The sequence below is a fragment of the Akebia trifoliata genome, chromosome 4 (assembly GCF_017979445.1).
Source record: "Akebia trifoliata isolate Shusen 1 chromosome 4, ASM1797944v1, whole genome shotgun sequence".
NCBI classification, from domain to species: Eukaryota; Viridiplantae; Streptophyta; class Magnoliopsida; order Ranunculales; family Lardizabalaceae; genus Akebia; species Akebia trifoliata.
Genome location: NC_141378.1, coordinates 6,181,347 through 6,202,713, shown reverse-complemented (window position 1 = coordinate 6,202,713; position 21,367 = coordinate 6,181,347). Strand labels below are relative to the sequence as shown.

Here is a 21,367-nt window from a genome sequence, read left to right as displayed (position 1 = left end):
GATTTGAGTTACGATAGGGATTGGATCTAATAAATATTCCATTTGATAATCTATCAGATTGGTTTTGGATCAACCATATTGCAACCCAATAAGTATGAGAAAATATATAAATTAATTTTCTTGGTAGTTAGTTGCACACAAGTAACTCGTTATTCAATGAATAAAATTATTTCACATGACTTTTGAAAGAATATGGTCCCCCCCCCCCCCCCCCCATTCTCATAATTTTATTTAAGAAAGAGTTATCATACATTATGCATAGAGATTGTTAATTTTTTGACTGGATGACTCTCAATTTTTGAGCTTCATTCCTTAATCTCCTAAAGCTAGCAAAGTAGTGTTGCTCTTCCATATAGGTTACTAGCTATTCAATGAATAAAATAATTTGACACGACTTCTAGAATAATAGAGTGCAATTTAATTTATGATCCATGGATGTAATTGTTGACCCCCTCCCCTCTTTTTATAGTTTTATTTAAGAAAGAGTTATTTTACATTAAGTATAGATATTGTTAATTTTTTTAATATCATGGGAATCCCCACCATTTGCATCACCCCCTCAGAAAAGTGCTACATGCAATATATTGAGTCAAGGGTCAATCAAACCCTAGAAGGTGGCCCAAGAAATTCATAGTTTCATGGGATTTCGAACACTTGACCTACCCCTCCCAAGGAGTTTATCAAGGTTCGGCTTGCCATTAGGCCAATTCCTTAGGGGTACGATCAGGGGCGGAGCTAGTAAGGAGTTGATGGGGGCAATTGCTCCCATAGAACTTTGAGACATCCCTATATTTTCAATTAATTACATGTTTCATTTGTCGCTACTCCTTCACCTCTATCCCGATTTGCCCCCACACACTCACCTCCCTCCATTCAAGTTCTTCAACTATACAACTAATCATTAGCTTGCCCCCACTACAAGAAAATCCTGGCTCCACCCCTGGGTATGATCAAGATTGAGTTGGTGTTGAGTGTACCGTAACGTAAAGGTACATGCAATTTCAAAACTTATGGCCGTCCTTGAGAGAGCTAAGCAGTGTAGATTACCCAAACCTGGTCGATTACTCTATTTCTATCTCATTGGAACACACTAAGATCTATAAAGACCCAACAACAAAATTATCTTTAATAACCACGTGACTCAGCCATCTGATCACGTGTTCATTAGTGACACGCCCGTGCACACAAAAAACAGTTTTTTTTTTTTTCATTTAAAAAAATCCGCAGTCGGCACTCACAAACGGAACATAAGCTTAAAAAAGCGGCGGACCAGGCACGTACGTTAGCGAGAAAGAGATTGACGACGAGAAATGGAGGACGACGAAGGAGAGCTGTATGATGGCACCAGAGCACAGTTTCCACTTTCGTTTGGTAAGCAAACGAAGAACCAAACCCCACTCGAAACCATACATAACGCCACACGGCGCACATTAGAGTCTTCATCTGACTCGACTAACAAAACCAATCTTCCTTCTATATCCTCATCTTCCAAGGCCTGGTTAAACAACCTCAGAAACCCTAACCCTAAATCCAGAAATCGCAGAGATTCTAACCATGTTTCTGAGGATTCTGGAAAACCTGAAATTGAAATTCCCAATTCAGAGCTTGCGAAACCTAATTCTACTGATGATGTGGTGATTGGACCTCCTCGCCCGCCTTCGAATTTAGTTCATGAAGATGGGGTGGAAGATGGTTTGATAATTGGACCTCCTCGGCCACCCGCTTCGAATTCTTCAGATGAAGATGAGGAGGACGATGGTTTGATAATTGGACCTCCTCGGCCACCGCCTTCGAATTTGGAGGAGTCAGATTCTGATGAGGATTTGGATGATGAACCAGAGGATCAACACTGGATTCCACTCAGTAATGAAATTATCCTGAAGGGGCATTCGAAGGTAATGCTTTCACCTTATAAATTATTGAGCTTTTGAATGTTTTTTTTTTCGTCCTTTTGTTATTGTCAGTTGTAGACATGGATAAAAACTAAGAAATTTATGGAGAGAAGGTAAACGCGAGGTGGATTTGTGATGTAGGAGAGCCTAGTTTTTATTTATTTTAGGTTTGTTCTAATTTATAAAGAGTAGGGGAAGGCTAATTAGACCATGATGGAGAAAGAAGCATTATGGAAAAGGTTTTTTAAGAAAAAGGTTTCAGAAACCCCATTTGTCTATATGTTGAAAGACTAAATGCAAAGTTTTGCAATTATGGATATAATGTGAACATTCAACCAACTCAACAGTAATAAATTACCAGTAGAAAATAAAGAAAAGGTTCAGGGTATTTGATCTACAATAAAAGATAAAGAAAATGAGATGATGAAGAAGAAGGAACTAATAATGGTTCTTGACATTACACTAAGATGGCTTCACACCACATAGTTTCCAACTACTAAACTACATCAATCACAATAGCCATAAGATGTGGTGAATTCTTAGGTGAAGGGCACAAAATGCGGGACTGCATGGGTCGTTATAATCTCTTGGCCTCCAAATCAATGTTCAACCTGTCCCTCTATGTAGTATATACCCTTGGATCGATTTATTTTGCACCATCCACATCAGTTTATATATTTTATTATTTACACCACCCGAACGATTGTATTATGAACTTTTTTAATAGTCTAATTTTCCGAGACTATGGTTTGTGGCAGGTTGTTTCAGCCCTTGCTGTTGATCATTCAGGATCTAGGGTTCTCTCTGGAAGCTATGACTATACAGTCCGCATGTATGATTTTCAAGGAATGAATTCTCGATTGTCATCATTTAGACAGTTGGAACCATTTGAAGGGCACCAAGTCCGTAGTCTAAGTTGGAGTCCGACCGCAGATCGATTTTTGTGTGTGACTGGGTCAGCTCAGGCGAAGGTGCTTCTACAATAATGCCTTTCTATATATTGCTTAGGTCATACTTTACCGAGTGTTAAAATAGTACTCACACTTACCTTCCTCTTCATTTCAGATATATGACCGGGATGGACTTACTCTGGGTGAGTTTGTAAAGGGCGACATGTATATTCGTGACTTAAAGAATACAAAGGGGCATATATCTGGATTGACTTGTGGAGAGTGGCATCCAAGAGAAAAGGAGACAGTTTTAACATCATCAGAGGATGGATCGCTACGAATATGGGATGTATCTGACTTCAAAAGTCAAAAACAGGTATTTGCATACTCATCCACTTCCCACTGCCATTATGAACTCACAATACATGAATTTCGATTCATGTCTTGCATCCCATTCAATTTACAACTTAAAAACATGCTAGGGTACCATTGCTGTTTCTCTTTCATTTTTTATTTTAATCGAGCTTTTGTTCAAACTTAAATTTATTCACAAAAAAGAGTTTAGAAACTGAAATTCATTATCTTCAGATATTCCGCATTAACTCGAGATGGGTACCTCTTTATGATTTTGTTTAAATTTAAGCTCATATGTTTCAATGCATACTCTCGAAGCATGAGGCTCTGGTTAAATATCTCTGACAATTGGTGAGAGATATCTATAAAATAGAGAGCTTCTATTTCCACACCAACATTTACTAATACGACCCCGAGATGTGTTCTGATTCTTTGGTGATTTACATACGAATTGCGGTGGCATTAGCAAAAGTTGGTGTGGCAACAGAATATCTCATAAAATAATAATTAACAAACCCTAGAGCTCTTTGGAAACTGTAGTCTAAAGTTTACTGTGTGAAGTTGTTTAAAGAATTTGATGATACATCTTGTTTTTTCCTCTTAGGCCGAGGAAGGTGTTTGGTACTCTTATAATGGGTCTTCCCTCAAATTATTTTCCGTGTTTATTATCACATTTGAAATGACAAATTATGAGTATCCATAACAATAGCCCAAAATATGTTATTACCGAAGTGCTTGGTTTGCAAGGATATGGAGAATCTCAAACTAAAAGCAATATTCATGCCATGTACACAGGTCATCAAACCCAAGCTTGCAAGGCCTGGAAGAGTCCCGGTTACGACTTGTGCTTGGGATCAAGATGGAAAACGCATTGCTGGTGGTATTGGAGATGGTTCCATACAGGTACTTTTCTATCAAATTTTTTTTTGGATAGCTAGTTCCTTACAGATTTATTCTAGTTTCCTTTCTTGTTCTTATTACTATAACTTTGTTTGGAAGATTGTTGCTTTTGGTGCTCCCAATCATTTCCTTATTTTGAACTAGAAGGTGGCATGTGCAAACACACATGTATCAAAAGGGTTTATTTGTAATTTAAAATATTGATTAAAGAGTTGTTGAAGATTACATAGTAAAAAAAGGATAATTTTGTAATTTTGAAAACTAAGCAACATGATTATACGGTCGGGTGTTGCAATTTTCTTGGTTTTTATTTTATTTTATTACCAAAATGACCTAGATTATATTAAATTTAATCATAAAAGTGGGGGCATTACTCTGCCTTCTCTCATTATAATGGTAAAGATGTCATTGGTAACCTTTATGCACTTTGCATTTGTGTGTTTCTCTCCCTTTCTTTTCACAATTTATTTCAATTTTATAGATATGGAACCTTAAGCCTGGATGGGGAAGCAGGCCAGATATACATGTTGAAAAAGGACATGAAGATGATATCACCGGACTTAAGTTCTCTAGTGATGGACGTATTCTACTTTCAAGAAGCACGGATGGTTCAATGAAGGTAGTCTATGATTATTTGTTCATCGCACGCCAGTGTTTCCTTATAGAAAAATGCTCATGCTAGGTTTGTTTTACACTTGGCTCACCAGAATTGCCTTTGAACTTTGTGGTTAGGTTTGGGATTTGCGGCAAATGAAAAAGGCTGTCCAAGTCTTCGAAGAGCTCCCAAATAATTATGCACAAACAAATGTTGCATTTAGTCCTGATGAGCAACTTATCCTTACTGGAACCTCTGTTGAAAGAGAGAGCACAAGTGGAGGCTTGCTGTGCTTTTACGATCGAACAAAACTTGAACTTGTGTCGAGAGTGGGAATATCTCCAACTTGCAGTGTTGTGCGTTGTGCTTGGCATCCGAAGCTGAATCAGGTTGACCCTCAACTATAAGTTCATTTCTAAGATACACCACATATTGTATCGTGTGTGTTATGGGTTTTGAGATGAGTCCAAACTCGTCCTTTCTTACTGGAAATGTTCTTTTTTTCTTCCATTTCTTCTGTAGGTCTTTGCAACAGTTGGAGACAAAAGCCAAGGAGGAACCCACATACTTTACGATCCCTCTCTAAGCGAAAGAGGAGCTCTTGTCTGTGTTGCACGTGCACCAAGGAAGAAATCCATGGATGATTTCGAGGCGAAGCCTGTTATTCACAACCCTCATTCACTGCCCTTATTTAGAGATCAGCCCAGCCGTAAACGTCAGCGAGAGAAAGCATTGAAGGACCCAATCAAATCACATAAGCCCGAACTTCCTGTTACTGGACCAGGCTTTGGCGGAAGAGTTGGTACTACTAAAGGGAGCTTATTGACCCAGTATCTTCTCAAGGTAAATATCGTTGTTTTTCCTGTATTTTCTTTTCATCAGCATCAAAGTCTTATCCCACAAATTTTAGGTCTGTTAAAAGTCATGTCCTCTATTATTACAATTGTGTGCATATTCACTCTGAGTGTCTTAATACACTCTCTTTTGGGTTGTCTTATTGTTCCTTTCAGACCTTCAATTTGCATATTCTTTGTAACTGGGTCTATAATTAGCCTTCATATACTAGAGTTCACCTGTGCCTATGGCATGAGCATCCTCTTTGGGGTTGAGGGGGTAAAACTGGAAAAATAATAGAGTTGGGAGGGTAATTATTAGGAAAGGTGGAGAAGAGGAAAGGCAATAGAGTGAGGAAAGATGGTAATGCTAGAGGGGTATTATTGAAAAAAGGGGTAAAAGAAGAATAATAGTAAAATTGGGGGGATTTTATTGTTGGGAGGAGACTGTAAAGTTGAAGGGGGTGAAGAGAAAATGTAATAAAGTGGATATTGTGGACACGATGGGATCCTTATCCCCACAAAACTGGGTAAGCAAGGTGGTTAGTAATCACCGTGAAGTTGTGTTCAATGGGATTTGAACTTAGATTGTGGGATTAACACTCCACACGCCTTTACCAGCTTAGCTAATTTGGCACCTTCATAATCAGCCTTCATTGCACATGACTAAATCATCTTAAGCAACTCTCTTAGATTTATCACATATTGGGGCTACTACTACATTTTCAACTTTCATTCCTAATTTTATTTTATCTTTCTATTCATCCATCTCAGCATTCTCATTTCTTCTATGTCAATCTATTAACATGTTGCTTCTTAATTGCCCAACATTTAGCTCCATAAAGCATGTCAGTCTTATTGTCTGATAAAATTTTCTTTTTAATGATTGCAATGTGCTGTTCTTTATCATCTTTTTAAATTTGAAAATCTATGTTACCCTATGTACTTCAAATCTGTGTCGGATGCTTTGATTCTAAGTGTAAAATCCACGTACATGTTGTATTGGATTGTATCCTTGGTGAATATAGTTAAACATAGGTGGATATGAGGGAGGTAGAAGATGCTTACCTACTTATAAACTTCATTTTGCAGCAAGGGGGTTTGATTAAGGAGACATGGATGGACGAAGATCCAAGAGAAGCAATACTGAAATATGCTGATGTAGCTGCAAAGGAACCCAAGTTCATCGCCCCAGCATATGCAGAGACCCAACCTGAACCACTTTTCGCCAAGTCTGATTCTGAGGAGGAAGATAAATGACTTGTAATGTATGGCCACATTTCTCTGCTATTACATTGTTTAAAGCCACGATATCAGCCCTTTATTTAATCTTGAGAGGTTCTATTGCCACCCCAATTCATATGTAAATCACCAAAGATTAGCACACAGCTTGGGCTGGCATTAGCAAAGGTTGGGTGGCAATATCTGCTCTCTTAATATTTTGATGTTCTTTTAATTGGATCTAATGTGAAATTTATTGATTTTTTCAGATCTTTGGTTACTCTTGTGCAGCTGAGAGTCAGGCATCTCACTTACTGAATGTGAAGACCTATGTGAAGCTAGCTATTATTCCACCTTTATGCAATGATGCGATAATTGGGGTTTGATATGTGAACTTTCATTATGATTTCGAAAAGCATCCAAGCGGGATTTTCACTGTGAATTGATCTCCTCAATGACTAGTTGGAGACAAATCATCTTGTCAGAGATTATGAATTTTGAGAACTTGTCTAGAGTCGTTTCGGATACATTGGGATTGGTGTTATACATATATGGGTCAGGTGACACATGGAAAATTATCCCAACCTTGTAAACATGAAATCCAACTATTGGGATTAAAACGTCTCCAGGATATGTATTATTGGGTACACGTATAAATTTTACGAGAGAATATGGTAAAACATGGTTTTTAGAATTTTGGTAAATGTCGATGGTCATGATGGTAAGCATAGGCATTTGTGTGGACCTGCTCATCTCTTCTCTCTTTGTTGATGTGGGACTAAAATTTTGCATAGAAATGGGCAAAAAACAGAAAACAAAAACATATATTGTGTGTGACTTTGGATTCTGATTTAGCATTCTAAGTGTATGATTCTCATGACCCTACTTCATGGATGTGAGGCCAATGCCTACAATAATTGAAAGTTTGGAAGGAATTAGATACCATAGTATCATCTTTGGATTTTGAGTGTAGTATCAATGTGTGACTATTGATACGGTCACCATCCCATTCTCCTTTTCATCGATTAGAAGTATTATCCAAAGCATCCTATAAAATGGTTGATTGGTTTGAGGATTTTATTAGAATTGAATGCTTTTTTTAGCTCAATAATATATGGTATATACTTGGCTTGCCTGCAAAAACTCATAAATCAATGTGAAAAAAATAAAATAATATGGTGCTTGGTTGCCCGGCGCAAGTCGTTGCTTCTTCTTCTTCTTTTTGGATTTTTGATTTGTCTTTCCAATTTTATTTTATTTTATTTTTTGTCTAAGAATTCTTGCAAAACTTTACCAGACTTAAAAACACAACTTACATAACTTTGCAAAACTTTCCTCCACAAAATACTCACCTTGTTTAGAGCTGTTATTGGCACTCCAACTTTTACTTACCACACCCAACTTCTTAAATTTTTTATCACGGCCTAATTAAAGATTAAAAAAACACCATTAGAACAATGCAAAAGCTTGGTTCTAAGTTATTACCTCAATATTACAAAGCATTATAAACAACTTCAACAATTGTTTGCAATTAGGATTCGGCTCATGTAAAATCCTAAATCTAACAATCTGTAGGTCATGCAAATTGAATGGATCCACTTTGTGCCATGTTGATTGATCTTATGTGAGGTGGGAAAACATAGTCAATGGAATAAGGGCAATTTAATTATGTCACCTTCATTTTTACTATAAATAAGACATAGGGCTGACTTCTCAAGGGGGGTCTATGTTCTCACAAAGGGGCTCTTCCTCTCTCTCTCTCTCTTTCTCACTCTCTTCCTCTCTTTCCCTTTGTAACCTCATGTATTGTAAATCATGTAAGAGTTCAAGAATAATAGAATGACTTCTTAAACTTAGGGACGTAGTTTAGATTTGGATGAATCAAGTAAATAAATCGTATATTATTTTCTCTTTCTCTTTGTACAGCTCATACCGGTGTAATACCAACACAAAATGGTTAGAGAACATGAATTAGGCAGGTGGTGGCACTACTCTAAGTGGCACTCGGTACATGACTATTATAAAGGACTTATCCTCCGTATACATCAACAAAAAGTGGGCATCGACACAATCTATAAACAAAGAAGAGAGAGAATTTCTATTGGCACCCCAACTTTTACTTATTTTGAGCCATTGACTTATTTCCTTTTTTTTATTTTTTTTTATTTTAATTTTTAAAGTGGGTGGCAGTAGTCTCACTCTAACATGGTTTTAAAAACTCGGTTCCGCATCTCGTCTCGTCCAGGCCCAATACTGAGTTGTCTTGGATGAGTTTTTCAATTCGTTTGAGACGTCTCATTCAAAAAATCAAAAAATCAAAAAATTGAACATGAGTCCTAGATCTCGGTAAAAAAAGTGACTTTGTGAGTTGGTCTCGTTCAACTCGGATATCGAGTTAACTCGGACGATACATCTCGATCTTGGACGAGTTTTAAAACCATGCACTCTAACGACTTTTTGATGAGTACCATAATGGGCCTTTTTCTCTACCAGTAATGCCCATCTCACATTGTTAGGCAAATTGGTTTTGGACTCTAGAGTGTCGTCTTTAAATTCGTCAGCCCAGCCCATCTATTGACTTCAACGAGTCGTTCACGAAGTTGTCAAGTGGCATCCTTTCTCTGCAACTCCCTAATTCTGTTGATTTTGCAGAAGTGCAAGAAAGAGCCCAAAGACTTACTTCGTTTCTAAGAATTAGGGTTTCACTAAACAACCCCCCACCCAAAAAAAAGGGGTTCCTATTTACTCTCTGTTTCGATTAGGGTTTCTGTGGAGATTTCTTCCGTTCTCTTTCGCGTTCTATCCAACTGTTTTAATTAGGGTTTCTGTGGCGATTTCTTCAGCTCTCTCTCTCTATCGTTCTCTCTCCAACTGTTTCTTCCCCTAAAATGCAAACTTTATTGGAGGATTCACCCGTGCTTTACCATAAATCTCTTTTTCAAAAGATCTCAATTTCTTTAGATCAGAACCCTAATTTTGAAACACATCGATGTTCTATGAATTACGATAGAGAAACATCGATCTCTAGCCCCAAATTTTTTCCTTTTTACATGTAGATAGTGATTTTTTTTGGACCAACCACTTCTGCTTGGAGAAATTTCTGCAATATTTATGGAAAAAATCCAAATTTCTTAGTTTTAGGTTATATTTAGTGTTATGGATCCGGACACTGAAATCCTTGAAATCAGCTCGGATGAAGATGTTGGTTGGGAGGAACCCAGCGATACTCCGCTTGATTGGATCTCTGAATTATTTGGAACGGTTGAGAAAATAACAGATGAATCTGATGACGTTGTAGTTGTGCGTGAGGTTTCTGGCAGTTCAGCGTTGCAGAAGCAGAGTTGCAAACCCTTGGATGCAGTAAAATCTGCCATCATCAGAGATGATTTGGATGATGAATGCTTGATCTTGGATGGTGATCCTGATAAACCAGTCTCAGTTGTGGACGATCCAGGAAATGGTTCGGATGAGTTGCTAATTGTTGGCGAGAAGGGGCAGGTACCGATCCTTGTCTTCCTTGTTTTGTTATTTGGTGTTTTTTTAATGAACTTGGTAAGTGTAGTTATGATTGGTAAGTGTAGTTGGAATAGTTCTAATAATCTTATAGAGATCGCTACAAATCCCTTTTTTGTTGTTGCAATTTTCATGTTTGGAGGAAACAATGTGTTGTGGGAAATGGGAATGCTTTTGGATGTTGGTAGGAGAGATTAGAAACATTAATCAGTTGTCATTTGTGATACATTTTACCATTAAAAAAAATATTCTTCATTGAAAATATCTACGATTTTTTGTTGAAAATTCTTGGGAGGTTGAGGAACACCATGTAGAGTAGATCTAGTGATCATTCTTTTGTATAGATTTCTGGTGAATGTTAGGCTTCGTGATTCATGAAAGTCTTGAACTTACTCTTCAAAAGCACATTCAAGACTATAGGCATGGAATGATGCAATGCTTGACAGAAGGGAGTGCTCTTATCAGTTGGAGATTATAGGTATCTGTCAAAAGGAATGAATACAAGTGAAGAATCATGTGAGAGATACATGAGATATAAGAATCCCTATGAAGGGTTTCTTACGATAAATGATTTGTGTGTACAATGAAATACGTGGAGTATTGAAGTTGTGTATTTATTATTAAAATGTTAATTTTTACAGATGTTTCGAAAAGTTTCTGGTGAATATTTCCTTTTTTTTTCGTGGTTGTTGACTGAAACAAAATTCTAAACCTTGAAAGAGATGATATAACCAGGGCTGTCTCGACACAAGTTGAGGCCTAAGGTGAAAACTCTAAAGGAGGCCTTTTTAATATTTTAATACATTAATATAAATAATATTAATTATTTATTTATATAATAAAAATTTATTAAAATTCATTTGTCCTGTCTTTTTCATTTCCAATAAATAATAAGGTTAATCTACTTGAAAAATGAAAAAATCAAATTAAATCCAAAATAAGTTTGAAAATCTTCCTTTGATGATTAAAAAATAAGCTACCAAAAACAAATAATTAATTATGTGAAATTTAAATAAGGATAAATAGATTAAAAAAGGATGATAAAGAAAGAAAGATCAATTTTTATTTTTTTTAATTAATCCAAATATTAAATTTACCTTAATAAGAATGCCCTACTTGTGCCTCAATGCCCCAAACTAAATTGCATCTTTAGCTAGCTTTTTAAGGTGTTTACAAAGAGAGATTATATGTGTAGGAGAGAAGATGGTGGTCATAGGATTAGAGAGGTGAGTTGAAATCTTGAGAAAGGAGAAATTATATGAAAAGAACAAAAAAAAAAATTTAATTTTTTTTATAGACATCCAATGTGGGTGGGGTTAGAGTTGTTTTTATTAGATAAACAACTTAATAAAAAAAACTTGAAGTGTCAACTTGGGTGTTGAGAAGTTTTTATTTTTATTTTCGGAAACTAGTAATTTTTATAAAAAAAACATTTTCCTTACTAAATTAGTAAGACTTTAACTCTTAATAAGGGTTTTTGAGCTCAAATGGATTACCAATTGGCAATCCAACAACACAGCCCTTGATTTCATGGAAAAACTCACATCCAAAAAAAAATCGAAAGAGAATTTTTTAGGACTTGATCCAAGGTTTTGAAAATGGATGGCTACCGAACTTGCACGGAACTCCCAAATTTAAATTTAATGGTGAAAAATAACATTTTTTCCCCAAGTTAATAGAATTTTGTCCTCTACAACCCTGTGGCATGGGATGCTGTTTTTGTATGCCAGAAGGTGAGCTCAACACCCTTTGTAAGAGTTGAAATCTTACTAAGTAAGTTTAGTTGGGCTCCAATTTTCAATGGTTTCTAAGACATCTTAAGTATTTTATTTAATTTTTTTTGGAAACGTTTTTATTTAGGGGGTTCTCAAATCTCAACTCAACTGGACAAGGTATAAATCTTAAGAATCAAGATCCATAGATTCGTTCCTACAAAATAGGAATGATGTCTATGTGATACCAGCTGGCAGGAGCTTAAAACACATTGAAATTAAGTCTACGTGGCACCTTTTGGGATGAGTTCAAAATGCATTTCCGTCTGATAGATATATCTTTGACCATATACTAGTTCTCATCATTCATGAACATAAGGTTGATACCTATATCTTTTCATCTGGGAACTTTTCACTCTCTCGGGCCACTGACGTCTGTTCTTTACTTTTCTGTTTTCTCCTGCAGATAGCATGCAGAGACTACCCTCACTCACGACATCTGTGTGCTACATTTGTTTTCAGTACCACCCCACATGAAAAATATTGTGATCTGGTAAGACCACTCCTCCCTCGCCTTTACTTTCTATACTGTTTGGTCACCTCTTGTTCCCTTAATGATCTTTGGCTTTTGTTTTGTAAAAAAAAAACAGTGTCACTGTTATGTGTGTGACTCTCTTGCTCCATGCGTCTATTGGGGCACCGGTGCCTCCAGCATGGACCATTGCCATTCGACCGATAAGGAAGAAGTATGGAGAATACAGAGGGACTATTTCAAGCAAGGTAAAACTGCTCCACCGCTATCGCATAAGCTTTCTGAGACTAATCTCTCAAGTCCACAACCCCTACATAAGTCAGGTCCAGCACTCATTATTCCCGAACCCCACAATTGCGCTTCTGTTCAACTACACACTCTCTCCAAGTCAAACCCACTCCGTGCTTGCACATCGGCTACTAGTTTTGGTATGCCAAGTATCATAAGCCATAAGAATAACCAGCTTTCAGGATCCAACCTGAGCAGAAACAGATTCCCACATCAAGTAAGCAGATCACACCCGATTCGTGCTACAAATAATAACACTCGAAGGGTTAGAAGCAATGCCTGTGGATCTTTAGGCCCTCATTTTGTTTCTACACAATCCAATTTTAAACGGGTAGGATCTGTAGGGAGTGTTTCGATGAAGAACCAATATGGGTATGGTTCATCTAGTAACAGTAATCCTCTCCACATATCACTACCACACAGAAATCGCTGCCCACCTGTAATATCCCATGATGACGTAAACAGTAGAAGTAATCAGGACTTGTTTACCGCCATTAATGCGGAACTTGGTACTTGTCGAAGCTCCTCCCAACCAGACATGGGCAGCAGTTTTATTATTTCTTCGCAACCTCAAGTACATAGTCAGCCCATTCCTCAATCAAATGAGAATCCGGATTTGGCTCCTAATACCACAAATCCAAGTTCTCTAGACTACGACTTCAGTTGGTTAAATGTGACGACGACTCAGAGCCTCACTCCCACAACGGAAAATTCACAACTTCCGAGTGTACAACCACCCTCAGAGCCGTTGCCCGTAACTGAGCCCGTTCCCCCGTGTCCTGAGGGCCCAAATCCTTCTTTAACGGACTTTGACCTGGACAGCTGGTTCCGTGCTTTGGAACATCAACCTGTTTCAGAAACTCCCGAGGATGCTGTGCCATCGGATTTGGATTTTGTCTCCACTCAAGCTCAAGCTGACCTTGTGAATGCGGAGATGTTGTTGTTTGATTTTGAGAACTCTTAGAATGGTCAAGCACATTTTAGCATGGCGAGTCCTTTTTTTTATATCAGATGTTTGTACTTTGGGAAAACTTATGTGTTATAGTTTTAGAGTTAATGCCTTTTGGGTTCGGTAAGATTGTACAGATCTTGGTAACTTGGCAATAATTGTGAATTTGTACATTTCTAAACTGAATTGTCTGTTAATGGCAGTATTCTCATCTTCCAATCTTATTTCAAACTTTGTTTATGATCTATTTCTCCTACTTGAATGTGATAATGATGCATGCTAGGTTATCGTCAGTCCAATCTACTAGAATCAGGGTCTAAACTATTCCAAGCCAAACCTGCCTTAGAAAATTAATGCGGTGCTGAACCTAAGCCAATTAAATTAAAATGAAATATTATAAGATGGGCAGTAAGATCAACTATGTTAATAGATTGAGCGGTGTAGAGTTTAATGGTTGAGATGGATGAGTAGATACACTCAAAATGAATCCATTTGAGAAAATGTTGCACTAGCATCAAGAACCGATAAACTAAGTGAATCTCACTTATGTACCTTTAAAGAATATTGATTACAACTTGGATAGAAGAAACATGTATTGGACGAGATAAGGACCCAAAAGAACGTGGATTGAGATAGTTAAATTCTTAATGGAAGGATAAGATACCTTATCCGACTCTAAATAATTTGAATGAGACATTGATCTATTACTATAATAAAATAAACATTATTATACATGGTAAAATGGCTATAAAAGATGGACATTATTTCAAATTTCAAATTTTTTTTATCTTCAAATTTATTTTGAGATAAGCTTTTTTCAAAAAAAATAAATAAATTAGTATTATAAATTTCAAGTAGTTGGATCACTTGAGACTATAATAACACCTTAAGACTTGTTTGGAATTGGTTAATTTTACCTCATTGGCACTATGACATTTGGGCGATGAACTCCTAGGCCTACATGCCAATAATCAAATTGATTGGTATTTTTCAACCCTTTGACCAAGGGTTGGACCAAACATTTATTAATCAATTTCATTATTAGCATAAATCATTATCGGATTAATTCGAGTATGATTTGGAATTCGTTTTAAAATTTAACCAAAAATATGGAAAATGACAAAAAATGCAGTACATATTTTTATAAACTCGTCTGAGATTTTCCAAGTATCGAGCTCTCGAAAAAAGACGAGTTTTAAAACTATGAATTGCACTCTTCTCGCAGCTTTGAAACCAGTATCCTGTCCCACCTCCATCAAGATCAATCTCGTGAGACCTCAACATTAATTTTATTTATTTATTTATTTATTTACACCTTACCAATTGCACTCCATCACTTAAAAGTTTCACTTTGCACTCCATTTGGATGATTGTACTCCAAAAATTATTATAAAAAAAATGTTGCACTCTTTTCTTATAATTCTTTTCTTCTTTCTCAACGATGCCCACAGAAATAATTGCTAAACAAAAAAGATTCCACTAAAGAAAATAAGAAAATTGTACCTTAGATGAGATTCAAAGAGAACACATGTAATTTCAGTCACAATCGGTGATCTTAAGGAAAGTGCAAAACAAGCAAAAACAAAAAAAAAACAGAACTGTAGGAAGATGACTAAATTTTAAACCTAAACTTTAGGTATTGAAGTGCAACTTGTAGGTTAATAGAGGTTATAAAAAATATGAATATTTTTAAGTTTGATGTGCAATCAACGATTAATGGTGCGCAACTAGTCGTTCCCTTAAATTGATTAATCTTTATCATGAGTATGTGAAATATCGATCTATGGTTTAAACATATCGAACGGATAATCTTAGAAGTCGGACGAGTCAATGTGATGGATGATTTACATTTACCAACTCGTCCGGGTGCATACGAGTAGCGAGACGAGACTGTTATGAATCGTCCGATTCATCTCGGTCTAATACGAGTTTTAAAACCATGAGTTAAACTCCTACTCGGCCCCGGAGGTTCCCTTGGTTTTCAGAAACACAGACAGAGAGGTTAGAGAATAGAGAGAGGGAGAGAGAGACGTCATCGCCATGGCTCTATGGATGGAGACAGGTGCGGAACCTCAAACAGAAAAAGAGAGAGAAGATTTAGACGCCATCGCCGCCATTAAAGAATCCGCTGCTCTTGAGCTCAAGGTCTCTTCGTTTTCTTTTGTTATTTTAAATTTTCATCTAATATACACGAATCTTCATTTAATACTCTTTGTTTAATTGTTAAATTTGTTAGTTTTTGTCGTCAAAGTGATTGAATAATTGTACAATGTGGTAAATGAAAGATGGATTCATGTTTTGTTAATCAAAGAGAATGAACACTCCTGCTTGAATCTCATCGTTACCCAGTTAAGTACGAATTCTAGGTTTAGTTAATGGCCTGTTTGGATTTGTCTTATTTTTCTTAACGGTGTATTTGGCTTGAGAGAAAAGAAAAAAAGTGAGTTTCTCTCCATTTTTCTTGTTTGGATTGTAAAGTGAGGAGGGGAAAGAAAAATAATGGAGAGAAAAACGGGTCAGTTTTTCCTCTCCAAATCGGAGAAAAAAGAAATGCTAATGACTAAAAAGAGCACTAAAAGTTACAACTCCACCCTTTTTTTTTCTCTCCTAACTTATGTTTTTCTATTGTTAAACCAAACAAGATGGAAAGAAACTGGATTTCTTCTCTCTTTCCTTTCTTTTCTTTTAATGAGTTTCTTTCCTCTTCATTTCCCTCAATCCGAACAAAGCGAAAAAAAAAAAAAAAAACTCTAGTTATGCTTTTTTGTAATCCTTTGGTTTTGTCTGGTGCTGTTAGTTACCTAAACCAATACGCCAAAAGGCTTAGACCACTTGGACGTGTCAAATTTAAGCCCTTAACCACTAGGCACGTAACAAACCATCACCTCTGTCGCTAACGTCCATGACGGCTTTCGCTCTGGGGTAGGGCACTTCTCGGGGATTTTCTCTGTGTTTTTTCCCATATCCCATAGCCTTACTAGGTAACCATTTTTGTGACTCAAACCCAAGACGTGGGATCAGCTTCGGTCTCGGGTTCGGCTTTGATACCAAATGTTAGGTATGTAAACCAATATGCCTAAAGTCCTAGACATGTTTGGGACACGTCAAATTTAGGCCCTTAACCACTTAGGTTTGTAGCATGTGCCAAATGTTCCCCAAATTCAGTGTAGATTCTATGGATGCTATAAAAAAAAAAAAAAAATACAATCTTCCACGAGATTTGCGAAGTCTTCATTTTTTCCGTTGGTCCAAGTCCATTGAACATGGTGGTGTAATTGCAAAAGATTCTTTGATGCCCGAGTTAATCTTAGTGTTTTTGTCTCAATTGTAGAAAAATTGCATCCTCGCACGCTAGGTGTACCTGCAAAAGATTCTATGATCCCAAGTTAATCTCCATGCATCTATATGTCTATCTCAATTGTAAGAAAATTGCATCCCCCGATGCCAGGGGCACTTATAAAAGATTCTTTGATGCCAAGTTAATCTTTGTGTCTGTCTCAATCACAAAAAAATTCATCCCCCACACCAGGGTATTAATAAAAGATTATCTGCACCCAAGTTAATATTCATGTGTCTGTCTCTCAAGCTTAGAAAAATTGCATATATTTTTATAGATCCCTCCTTTTTAATATTTGTTATGAGATAACGTGCACGTGACCTCCGTTGTGAATAAACCCCGATTGTGCATGTTATGCAACCACTCTGACAACGACAAGAATGGCCCTGCTCTTAGACATCAAATTTGGTGCCTCCAACAAACCTTTCCCTGGTCCAACTCCCCCCCACCCACCCACACAAGTCTGAGTCAAATCTAAGGTATACCTCAACCCTGCATTTGAAAGTTCTATTCGGGAGACTTGAATTGCTTTTATAGAGGTAGCCTCAGATCCCGCATTTCAGTTGAATTACTCAAGCCCGCCAATATGAGTTGACACCATTCACTATAGGAAACATGATTGGCTTTCGTTTCCAACAAGCTCAAAGTGGATGGTCTGACTCTAGATATAATGAATTAGTATAAGGAAATATAAATACAAAAGGGATAGTGTGTCGGAGGTAGATTGGATGTACATTTCGTTTGAGAGAGAATTTTGTCTAACTTCTATAATTAATTTAAAATCTAAAATAACCATATACAAATAAACAATTAAAATGTACTGTTTTATAATGTCCCAAATACTTCCATACAGCTTCTCAAAGAGTCCCCCGTAATCTCTCCTAGATTATTCAAACCCAAAAAACTATAAACGGAAAAATGAGGACTCTTTCCACACTCCAACTTACATGTATGAATTGTAATGGACAGTTTATGAGAGCCAGGCTTTGGCTTTGGAGGTTGTTCACCCCCGAAGTGGTCTAGGAGGCATAATCTCTCGAAGAGATATGTTGTATTCTTTTATAAATTAGTTTTGTTTTTTCTTTCCAATTTTAATTGAGGCACTTTCTGCTGGATGTCATATTACTTCATAATTTTTTCCATCTGCTCCTCCATTTCCTTGTGCTGCTATTCACAGTTTTACACTACTGATGAATGGTGATGTAGGATAAAGGTAACCAATATGTGAAGATGGGTAAAAAGCATTATTCAGATGCTATTGATTGCTACACTAGGGCACTCAATCAGAAGGTCTTAAGCGAATCTGATGAATCAGTCATCTTTGCAAATCGTGCCCATGTGAATTTGCTTATGGGAAATTACAGACGAGCTCTCACGGATGCTGAAGAGGCAATTAAGTTGTGCCCAACAAATATCAAGGTATTTGTTCATAGATACTCTTGCGTGATTCAAAGATTTCTGAATTATGTGTTTTAATTGCAGAGTTACGTATTTAACCATTTGAAGGTATGGATCTTGATTAGGCACATTATCGAGCTGCCAAAGCTGCTTTCTCTTTAGATTTGTTGACTGAAGCAGCATCATTCTGCCAAACTGGACTTGAGCATTCTTCGAGTAATGAAGAACTAAAAAAGTTGGTGAAGCAAATTGATTTACGTATATTAGAACGTGAAAACCATGAAACCCGAGTTTCGAAGGCCGTGGCCACAGCTAAGGTTAGATACAAATGTTAGTTTGTTATACACAACCTTTAAATATAGGTCTTGTTCAACATCTCAGTAAGCTTATAGAGTGAGATGAATGAGTGGGAATGAGACATTGGAAAAATGACTGCTTGTTTCAAATAGAGATGAATATATATTAAAAATGATATTTAGTGTAATAATACTAGTTTTTGTAACACATGGACTATAAATCCAAAATTTAACTTACATCATTCTTCTGGTACATGACGATACGGTTCCTCACCAGAATGGGACATCTCGACCAACATATTCCAACACAGAACACTGCTTGCAACTGTTGTTAGGATAATATTCTTTTGGGATCATTATTTCTTATATCATTTTCCTACCAAAACTATGCAGGATCTTGCCTCAGCAATTGAGACTAGAGGCTTGAAGCTTGGGAAGGAAATGTATCGAGAACTGACTGGAATAAGAAAGCCAATATTGGATAGAAATAATATTCTTCACTGGCCTGTTCTTCTTCTTTATCCAGAAGTTATGTCTAGTGATGTTATTGAGGATTTCTGTGAGACTGACATGTTCTCAGCTCATCTTGACATGATATCCGTTGTTACATTGTGTTTTTTTTTATAAGTCATTGATATATTGTATTTCATTTTCCTTTAAACTAATATGTAAATGGTATAGTTGGTAGCACATAAACACTCCGTATATCCTTAGCTTCTAACATGTTTTCAGAAAGTTGTCCACCATTACCATGGGACAAAGAACAGGCTTACACCCGCGAAGCTATTGAGTTGTATTATGAGGTATGTCATCACATGTAAGCTTTGAATGTGTTTCTTTTGTTGTATGGTGAAGGGAGTACTTGAGGCTAAAACATGGTTAATTGTATTTTTACTAAGACCTAGTTCTGCATAATGTGTTACATTGAACCTGTTAGCAAAATGTTGACTAGGCGTTAAGATTATCGTGAGATAAAGACACTTTAACCACTTTAGTTCAAAATGGTCAGGGTAGGTGTAAGCATACCTTCCAATATATGCAATGTTCACATCTTTTTTGCACCTTTTCATTTCTAATCTCTTTTATTCATTGTTTTATCAGGCTGGTTCTAGTGTTCCTTTATCAAAGATGGAGGTTTTGAAGTACCTCCTTGAGGGAACTACAGGTTCTCTTGAAGAAAACAGTTTTGATGAAAATAAAGATACAAGTGACCATTACCCTAGCTACTCTGCAAGTAATATCTTCTTATCTTCCCTTGCTTAGCTACTATGTTAAGGAATATGTTCATGGTTTTTATTTCTCACTACCAATGACATGTTGAAATAAATCCCATTTTACTTTGGGGACTCTGCAAGCCTTTTGTTGTAGTCATTAAAAAACTGATGAAGCAAATTAGAAATTTCTCATTCTTCAATTTTGTGTAGTTGTGCGCCACCCGTTTGTTATTCATTATTCATTGTTCATTAATGTAAACAAGTTCAATACATAATTTCAATCCCTATCAATCTATTTTAAAGTAGAGATTCTATTACCACACCAACTTTTGCTGACAGCACTCCAATTCATATATAAATCACCACACATTTAACCAACGAGTTTGGGGCGTTGTGGCCAGGGCCTCCCTCTAAAAAGGGAGAGGGCTTGAGTTCAAGCCCCATAGTTGGCCACCCACAAAGTTTTTTCCTGGCTTACCTGGTATGTGTGGTTTGTGGGGTATTGCATGTATCGGGTGGATTTGGGCGAGATATGATGCTCTAAGAGGCCAGTTGCCTCGCCCCCTAGTCGGGCCTATGGGTCCCTCCTGAACCACCGTCATCAAAAAAGAATTTACACACGTTTGGGGTGCTGTTAGTAAAAGTTGGTGTGGCAATAGAAGATATATTCAAATATCATCTTTTGATTGTGCTCTTGCTGTTTGGAACAACCAGTTCCGGTCATACTAACGTTTTACATGTCATTATTTCTTAGGCAATAACCCCATTAAATGGGTCAAGGTAAATGAAAAGAGAACACTCCACGATGTTCTGAAGCAGACGGAATTTATTATTCCTGGAATCCCAGGTGTGTGTCTTTTCTAGAAAACTAAGTAGACATCTTATCACACCTCTACAATTCTTCGACTTCTCCTTTTGTTGGCTATTTTCATCTTTTTTTTTAAAATGTCTGCAGTATTCTATGTTGTTTCGAAGCGCACCAGATTCTGTGAGGAATTCAAAGCTGGGAAGTGGGCTCCTCCACCGTAAATTTGTGGCAGGTTTAGCTTAAAAAAGGAAGGAAAAAAGAAGAGATTGATGGATCTCTTGGTCAGAGGCTATAATATATATATTGGTAAAGTTGATATGAAAATCAGTACAGATTGTCTGAGCGACAGTATTGTCTACTGCTATCTATTTTGCAGGGCCAGGTTAGTTTGTAACATTAGAACTTTGCATTGCTGTGCACATATGTTTTGGAGGCATCTTGTGCTCTGTTGTTCTGCAATCACTTTCATACCATATGTAGGAAAGTATTTTGATCTAAGGTTCTGTTTGATTGCATGGAAATTCGATTTCCATGGATTTTTAAATCCATGGAAAATTGATGGTGTGGAAAATAAAATATTTGGTGCTTGTTTTCATCTGGAGAAAAGAGTTCATTCTTCCACGTTGCGAACCAAG

The 21,367-nt window shown here is 36.8% G+C and overlaps 3 protein-coding genes across 4 annotated transcripts; all 3 read left to right on the top strand.

The window, feature by feature from the left end:
* The first annotated feature begins 1,203 nt into the window (after positions 1-1,203).
* On the top strand, positions 1,204-7,389 carry LOC147403324 (Transducin/WD40 repeat-like superfamily protein). 2 transcript variants are annotated; one of them, XM_086438860.1, is made up of 9 exons: positions 1,204-1,895; positions 2,651-2,863; positions 2,958-3,158; positions 3,932-4,039; positions 4,518-4,655; positions 4,769-5,020; positions 5,154-5,474; positions 6,557-6,732; positions 6,977-7,389. In XM_086438860.1, exons 1-8 carry the CDS (start codon positions 1,311-1,313, stop codon positions 6,722-6,724), a joined length of 1,986 nt encoding a protein of 661 aa, XP_086294986.1. In that variant the 5' UTR covers positions 1,204-1,310; the 3' UTR covers positions 6,725-6,732; positions 6,977-7,389. The 2 variants fall into 2 exon arrangements, with proteins under 2 accessions (XP_086294986.1, XP_086294985.1); XM_086438859.1 differs by having other exon boundaries at positions 6,955-7,389.
* A 1,890-nt stretch (positions 7,390-9,279) lies between these two features.
* LOC147403323 (uncharacterized) lies at positions 9,280-13,919 on the top strand. The gene is made up of 3 exons (XM_086438857.1): positions 9,280-10,183; positions 12,377-12,463; positions 12,561-13,919. The coding sequence occupies exons 1-3, from the start codon at positions 9,842-9,844 to the stop codon at positions 13,692-13,694; spliced, it is 1,563 nt and encodes a 520-aa protein (XP_086294983.1). The 5' UTR covers positions 9,280-9,841; the 3' UTR covers positions 13,695-13,919.
* Positions 13,920-15,633: 1,714 nt separating this feature from the next.
* On the top strand, positions 15,634-21,325 carry TPR2 (Tetratricopeptide repeat (TPR)-like superfamily protein). The gene is made up of 8 exons (XM_086438856.1): positions 15,634-15,824; positions 18,223-18,435; positions 18,540-18,731; positions 19,104-19,306; positions 19,435-19,513; positions 19,812-19,944; positions 20,679-20,771; positions 20,880-21,325. Exons 1-8 carry the CDS (start codon positions 15,720-15,722, stop codon positions 20,951-20,953), a joined length of 1,092 nt encoding a protein of 363 aa, XP_086294982.1. The 5' UTR covers positions 15,634-15,719; the 3' UTR covers positions 20,954-21,325.
* Positions 21,326-21,367: the final 42 nt, after the last annotated feature.